Source organism: Lutjanus erythropterus, chromosome 11 (assembly GCF_056507025.1).
Source record: "Lutjanus erythropterus isolate fLutEry1 chromosome 11, fLutEry1.hap2, whole genome shotgun sequence".
Lineage (NCBI taxonomy): Eukaryota > Metazoa > Chordata > Actinopteri > Lutjaniformes > Lutjanidae > Lutjanus > Lutjanus erythropterus.
The window spans coordinates 35,105,365-35,112,677 of record NC_139327.1 but is presented as its reverse complement, the minus strand read 5'-3'; the positions used below and the strand labels follow the sequence as shown (position 1 = coordinate 35,112,677).

General features: G+C 47.6%; 1 protein-coding gene and 1 long non-coding RNA gene across 4 annotated transcripts; both read right to left on the bottom strand.

Annotated features, from left to right (window-relative positions):
- Positions 1-1,659: 1,659 nt before the first annotated feature.
- On the bottom strand, positions 1,660-3,782 carry LOC146319424 (uncharacterized). 3 transcript variants are annotated; one of them, XM_084730398.1, is made up of 5 exons: positions 3,187-3,782; positions 2,895-3,068; positions 2,532-2,749; positions 1,912-2,422; positions 1,660-1,831 (listed from the first exon to the last, which is right to left on the bottom strand). In XM_084730398.1, the coding sequence occupies exons 1-4, from the start codon at positions 3,325-3,327 to the stop codon at positions 1,948-1,950; spliced, it is 1,008 nt and encodes a 335-aa protein (XP_084586524.1). In that variant the 5' UTR covers positions 3,328-3,782; the 3' UTR covers positions 1,660-1,831; positions 1,912-1,947. The 3 variants fall into 3 exon arrangements, with proteins under 3 accessions (XP_084586524.1, XP_084586523.1, XP_084586525.1); XM_084730397.1 differs by having other exon boundaries at positions 1,660-2,422; XM_084730399.1 differs by having other exon boundaries at positions 1,660-2,749.
- Positions 3,783-5,157: 1,375 nt separating this feature from the next.
- LOC146319423 (uncharacterized) lies at positions 5,158-5,635 on the bottom strand. Its single transcript, XR_014771599.1, has 2 exons — positions 5,410-5,635; positions 5,158-5,329 (listed from the first exon to the last, which is right to left on the bottom strand). It is a non-coding gene; the product is annotated as an uncharacterized LOC146319423 (long non-coding RNA).
- Between the last annotated feature and the right edge of the window lie 1,678 nt (positions 5,636-7,313).

Here is a 7,313-nt window from a genome sequence, read left to right as displayed (position 1 = left end):
GTGAATCTGGGTCGCCATCAGTTTGAATCTGTGTAGGTGACAGCTGCTGTGAAAGAGGAAGCAACAAACATCTCAAAGACGCCTTTTCCAAAAGCCCATTCTGTAACGGTGATACTCAAAAGATGGATTTTTGGCAGATTATTCCTTTAAGCTAGCAAGCCTTCAATATATGGCAGACTGTAAAGATTCTGTCAGCGTCTGAGGCATGGTGGATTCCCCAGGCTCCCGTTTTATCTTTAAGACTCTCCGTCTAGATATTTGGGTATTGAAATATTCCCCTCTGAATCATATTATAAAACACAATTACATGGAAACACTGAAAATGGTTCTAATTGATCTAGACAGATGGTTAGGCCTGTCTAATTCACTTCAAGCACATATTGCAGTTATAAAACCTGCAACTCCAACAAAACTGCCTCCAAGTTTATTTAGAGGAGGAAGCGCTCTATCTTAAAATCTATCACTATCCAGAAAGGACTTTAAAGGGACAGTTCACCCCCCAAATCCTCTAGCCTGTAGAGCTATTTATCCATCCAGATAGTTTTGGTGTAAGTTGCCAAGTTTTGCAAATATCAGCCAATGAAATGTCTGCCGTCTCTCCAGTATAATTTGACTAAATGGCACTCAGCTTGTGGTGCTCAAAAGACCAAAAAAAAAAAGCAGAAATATAGAGTGAAACAAAGGAATATGTAGGGGAAAGAAACAAACAAGAGTTTGCTGATGCTACCATGCTGACCTTTATTTCTCTAAAATTATTGTGTTATTGTGTATGTTTGATAATTGCAGGGTGGTGGTTTTGGGGGAATGATTTTATCTTTTATTCTGTGGCACACCAGAAAAAGTTTGAGAACCACTGTGTTGCTATATTATTGTTGTGTACACAACTTGTTAACTCCAACATAACTGCTCCACATCACCATTCCCCTTCCTACTGAGTAAAGTATATCTTTTCCTCATATTTTGTTTGTTTGTAAGCTGTTTCCCTCAGCCCTTTACAGAAAATGGGTATTTTTTAGATATTTATAATAAAGTGCTTGTCTTTTTTATTTGCCAGTGAGGTGTATGATGTAGGTGGCATACATGTTCTTGTAGATTCTTCAGGTGAAATTACCATCAAAGTGGAATTATTGGTATTTTAGTTCTCACTATCGACTTAAATTTAGTTACACATACAGTAGATAAATTGACTTTGTAATATGTGTTTGTGCTTTCCATATTCATCTAAAGAATCAATAATTTCATCTCTTTTTTTTTTTTTTTTTTGTTCCTCTTTGTTGCCCATTTTGGAGAGCTAGATAACATAGGCTAACTGAAAGTGTTAGCTAAGCTAGCTAAACCAACAATAATGCTGTTTGGTAAAATTAAAGAATGCTGAGTGAAGTGTAGCCATGGAAACTAGAATGTCCATGTGCTGTATTATGACAGTAACTGCAGTGAAAGGCCTTAGCTGCGACGCTCTAGCAAGAACACGACCTTAAAGGTTTTATGCAACACTCCCAAGTGAACCAGTTAGCTTATTTTGCACAGAGTTACTGTCAGCTTGTATATAAATGGGGGTTAAGAGGTGAATCTGAATACATGGTTCATAACAGCTGAATCATTAGAGGTGTTAGGTTCAGAGTTTGGCCAGGACCCCGGATGCAGAGAGCGAGATAAAAGCAGTTTTCAAAGAGTTTATTGTTTCACAAAAGAGCAAAAAACAACGGAAGGCGAGGGCAGGTGCTGGACGCGGTCGGCTGGCTGGCGCAGCGGGGTCGACAGGAGGGGAACCGTGCTGGCGTAGGTTCAGGAGCACGAGTGCTGCACCCACGGTCGGAAGAGGAACTGAAGGCTGCACAAAAACACTGTTGATTAGAGTCACGAAGGAAAAAACACCAAAGATCCACTAGAAAGCTTGCTGCGCTACATTACCGACAACGACTGAATAGTCCGGCACAGGAGTGGAGACTAGGCCAAGCTCATATACCCGGGGAAGTGCACTGATGAGAGCCAGGTGCGTCTCATTATGCTGAGCCAGCCAATGACCGCCGCCGCTGCCACACACACTGCCCTGGAAGGAAAGGGGAGGGGGGAAAAAGGGAAACAAGGAAAACCGAAACACCAAGAACACCAAAACAAATCCAAAAAACTCAACAACCATGACATTACCCCCCCCTCAACGGACGCCACCCGGCGGCCTGCCAGGCTTGCCAGGAAAGTCCCTGTAAAAGTCATTAATAAGGTCCGGATCCAGAATAAAAGAACGGGACACCCATGACCGTTCTTCTGGACCATACCCCTCCCAGTCCACCAAAAACTGGTATCCCCGGCCCCGTCTGCGGACGTCCAGCAACCGCCGGACAGTGTAGGCAGGGTGGTCATCAATGAGCCGGGGGGGTGGAGGGGGTTCGGCCGGAGGGCACAGAGCACTGGTGGACACAGGCTTCAACAGGGAAACGTGAAAGGCCGGGTGAACATTAAGGGCTGCGGGCAATTTGAGTCTCATCACACAGGGATTGATTACCTTTTCTATTTCAAAAGGGCCGATGTACCTGGGGGCTAGCTTCCTGCTCTCCGTCTGCAGAGGGAGGTCGCGTGAGGAAAGCCACACCTTTTGACCCGGCTGATAGTGGGGGGCAGGAGCGCGACGTCTGTCCGCCAATCGTTGATTGCGAGCCGCAGTCCGCGTGAGAGCCGCCCTTGCCTCCCGCCAGACCCGCCGTGCCCGCCGGAGGTGCTCCTGAACGGACGGAACTGCCACTTCGGTCTCCTGGATGGGGAAGAGGGGAGGTTGGAAACCCACAGAGGCCATAAAGGGGGACATACCTGTGGCTGAGCTGACCAGAGAGTTGTGGGCGTATTCCACCCAGGGAAGATGGGTGGACCAGGAGGCGGGATGTCTAGCGGTGACGCACCGGAGAGCTGACTCGAGGTCCTGGTTGGCCCGCTCCGTCTGGCCGTTGGTTTGGGGGTGGTATCCAGACGAGAGGCTGGCTGAAGCTCCCAGAGCCTGGCAGAAGGCCCTCCAGACCTGGGAGGAGAACTGGGGACCCCGGTCCGAAACTATGTCCTGAGGTATACCATGAAGTCTGAACACATGTTGGACGAGGAGGTTGGCCGTCTCTAGGGCTGAGGGGAGTTTGGGCAGAGGAACAAAATGCACAGCTTTGGAAAAACGATCAATAATGGTAAGGATTACTGTGTTACCCTCTGACGGTGGGAGTCCAGTGACGAAGTCCACTGCAACATGAGACCAAGGGCGATGGGGGATGGGCAGTGGACGTAGGAGGCCAGCAGGAGTCTGGTGGGAGGATTTGTTGCGGGCACAGACGGAGCAGGCGGAAACATACTCCTTGGTGTCAGACGTTATGGAGGGCCACCAGAAACTGCGTCGGAGCAAGGAGAGGGTGCGATGAAACCCAGGATGACAGGCGACTTTGGAAGCATGTCCCCACTGGAGCACAGGAGTTCTGGCGGCGGGTGGAACAAACATCCGGTTGGGAGGGCAGCTCTCGGGAATGGGTTGATCTTGTTGAGCCTCCTGCACGACTTGCTCAATCTCCCACCTGGCCGCCCCCACCACGCAGGAGGAAGGGAGGATGGTCTCCACAGGTGTGTCTTCCACCGGTGGAGTAAACTGTCTGGATAAGGCGTCGGGCTTAACATTCCTGGAACCAGGGCGGTAGGTGAGGGAGAACCGGAACCGACCCAAGAACAGGGCCCACCGAGCCTGCCGGGAGTTTAGTCGACGTGCAGACCGTAGATAGGAGAGGTTCTTGTGGTCAGTCCATACCGTAAAAGGGTGCGTGGAGCCTTCCAACCAATGCCTCCACTCCTGGAGAGCCAAGACCACAGCGAGGAGCTCCCTGTTGCCCACGTCGTAATTTTTCTCGGCTGGGGTGAGCCGACGAGAGAAGAAGGCACAGGGGTGCATTTTGTGGTCAACTGGGGAGCGTTGAGAGAGGACGGCCCCTACCCCAGAGTCAGAGGCGTCGACTTCGACCACGAACGGTAATGCAGGATCTGGATGGGAAAGCACAGGTGCAGAGGTAAACAGGCACTTTAATCGGTCGAAGGCAGCATCGGCTGCCTGCGACCACACAAAGGGGAGCTTGGAGGAGGTCAATTGAGTGAGTGGGGCCGCTACTTGGCTGTAATTGCGAATGAACCTCCTGTAAAAATTTGCAAACCCCAAAAACCTCTGGAGGTGTTTTCTGGTGGCGGGGACAGGCCACTCGGCCACCGCTTGAACTTTGGCCGGATCCGCCTTCAGCTGTCCCCTTTCCACCACGAACCCCAAAAAACTGACAGATGTGACATGGAATTCGCATTTCTCTGCTTTCACAAAGAGTCTATTCTCTAATAGTCTCCTTAAAACCAGCTTTACATGCTGGACATGTTCATCAAGGTCTCTGGAAAAAATCAAGATGTCGTCTAAATAAACAAACACGAACCTATTAAGCATGTCCCTTAAAACGTCATTGATCAAAGCCTGGAAAACAGCTGGTGCATTGGTCAGACCAAAGGGCATAACCAGGTACTCGAAATGTCCCAGGGGGGTGTTGAACGCCGTTTTCCACTCATCTCCTTCCTTAATCCTGATGAGGTGGTAGGCGTTACGGAGATCTAGCTTGGAGAAAATGGTTGCTTGGTGCAAGGGGCCAAAAGCGGAATCAATCAGAGGGAGTGGGTACTTATTTTTCACTGTAATGTCATTTATCCCCCTGAAGTCTATACAAGGGCGCAGGGTTTTGTCTTTCTTTTCAACAAAGAAAAAACCCGCTCCCACTGGGGAAGAGGAAGGGCGGATTAGCCCCGCAGCTAACGAGTCTGTGATGTACTGCTCCATGGACTCTCTTTCAGGCTTGGACAAATTGTACAGTTTTTGAGATGGAAATGGGGCTCCAGGGAGCAGTTCAATGGCACAGTCATAGGGACGGTGTGGGGGAAGAGAAAGCGCTTTGTCCTTGCTAAACACCTCCTGAAGATCATGGTACATGGGGGGAATGGAGGACAAGTCAATAGGTTCGGTAGGCACAGGTGGCGAGGAGGCACTGGAGGGAATGGCAGAGTGAAGACAATGGGAATGACAGAACGTACTCCAATTGGTAATGGCCGGACTATTCTGTTAGGTTCAGAGTTTGGCCAGGACCCCGGATGCAGAGAGCGAGATAAAAGCAGTTTTCAAAGAGTTTATTGTTTCACAAAAGAGCAAAAAACAACGGAAGGCGAGGGCAGGTGCTGGACGCGGTCGGCTGGCTGGCGCAGCGGGGTCGACAGGAGGGGAACCGTGCTGGCGTAGGTTCAGGAGCACGAGTGCTGCACCCACGGTCGGAAGAGGAACTGAAGGCTGCACAAAAACACTGTTGATTAGAGTCACGAAGGAAAAAACACCAAAGATCCACTAGAAAGCTTGCTGCGCTACATTACCGACAACGACTGAATAGTCCGGCACAGGAGTGGAGACTAGGCCAAGCTCATATACCCGGGGAAGTGCACTGATGAGAGCCAGGTGCGTCTCATTATGCTGAGCCAGCCAATGACCGCCGCCGCTGCCACACACACTGCCCTGGAAGGAAAGGGGAGGGGGGAAAAAGGGAAACAAGGAAAACCGAAACACCAAGAACACCAAAACAAATCCAAAAAACTCAACAACCATGACAAGAGGGTCTTTTGTGATTCCTTGAACTGCCTTGCTGTCTTGCGTGTACTGTGCGCCAGTGATTATCCAACGGTTCAACAGTACAACAGGTCCTGGGGTGGAATGTTTTTATTCTTCTTTCTTCTTCTCTCTGTTTTTTTCCATGGGGGTGGGTGGATAGATACCTTATATAATATACTGTATATGTGTCTGACTGATGGGCCACAGTGCGCTCAGTGGTCTTGTGTTTGTACCTATGAATGTTTAAATAAAAACTCTACATCATATTGAAGCACAACACAGTCTAGTTTGTCAAACACGAATCCCAGTGCGGCTCCCGTGGATTTGTTTGGATATATGACATAAAGTTGGCTACACACAGGCACAAGCTGAGGAGATGAGATGGATGCATGATTGATGAAGCTGACAGCGGCTGTTGGCATGTCAGATGCTCTGGAGGCACTCAGCATTTTCCTGAGGGGCCTCAGATCTCCTTGTGTTGGATGAAGGAGACAACGTTCGTTACGTGCGACCTGACAATTCATTCACACCAAGAGACCTGAAGGACATATTTTCACACCCCTCTTCAAGTTCCTTAGTAACTGTTGCCACGTCTGTCAAACTTTCCATTTTGTCACTGCACATATGCAGTTTATAGTGAAAATGGTGGCAGTTTTAACATTGATATTAATGAATCACTTTGTATTCGATTCCACAGAGAGTTAAACAGAAGATGCTTCTAAAATAAAATACAAAACAAAATAAAATATAACCCATTAGATATTATGAGACAACAGTTAATGTTAGCATAACCACCTTTTAGCTAACATTATGTGTTCCATGATAACCATAGGAAATTAATCTTACGTTAGCTAGGAAGTGGCTGAATGCTAACGTTAGCTGTTGTCTCACAGTAGCTAATCAGTTTTCATATGTGTTGTTTTGTCTCGAAATATGGCCCAATGTCCCTCCAGATTTTCACCATCCATTGTCTTTTCAGTTGCTGATCAATTGGGAAGCAGTAAAGTGATAATAACTTGTCAGGTTCTACATTAATACGACTTATCACCTGGAACACAGCAGTAGTACATTTGAGATTCCCACCCTGCGCGTGCCGACAGAGGAAAATGGTCTGCATGTGAATATTTCCCTTGGGGATGTTGCTGGCAACTAATTTCCCTGTGGATTAAACAGAAATTGTATTTGAGACTGGCTGACTGCCAAGAAAACACTCAGAAAACAGTTCAAATCCACTGGTGTTGTACATCAATAAACTGATGGTTTAACTGACTAGTATTTCTGGTGCCAACTAGTGAGGGTGGTGATGTTTAATCCAGCTAATTCCACACATCCTTACTAGCTAATGGAAGTTAATGCTAATGCTTAAAATGCTTGCACCAGCTTAGAAGCCCGTCTCCAGCTGACTTTTTAATATTAAGTCCCCATCTTATAAAAAGAGAACTTTGTTAAGTTGTTGAGTTACATAAGAGCTGCAAACATGATATAACATCAGTGCTAGAAGACTAAAGCTAAAGCTAGCTTACATCTGAGTGATGGTACATATGCATACAATACACAATAGAAATACACTCAATAACATGGGATAAGGAAGTTCAGGATTGAATTAAGTGCAGTGGAACTTGAGACTGGTTGCCAAGCCAGACCAGGAAGCGAGCCAGGATAATAGCTAAGC

Coding starts and splice junctions, on each gene's coding strand:
- LOC146319424 (XM_084730397.1), bottom strand. CDS start 3,327: ATGTTTCCGCCTGCTCCGTCTGTGCCCGCAACAAATCCTCCCACCAGA. Junction 2,750..2,894: donor GACCTCGAGTCAGCTCTCCG/GTGCGTCACCGC, acceptor TTCCCCATCCAG/GAGACCGAAGTGGCAGTTCC. Junction 2,423..2,531: donor AGCAGGAAGCTAGCCCCCAG/GTACATCGGCCC, acceptor TCCCTGTTGAAG/CCTGTGTCCACCAGTGCTCT.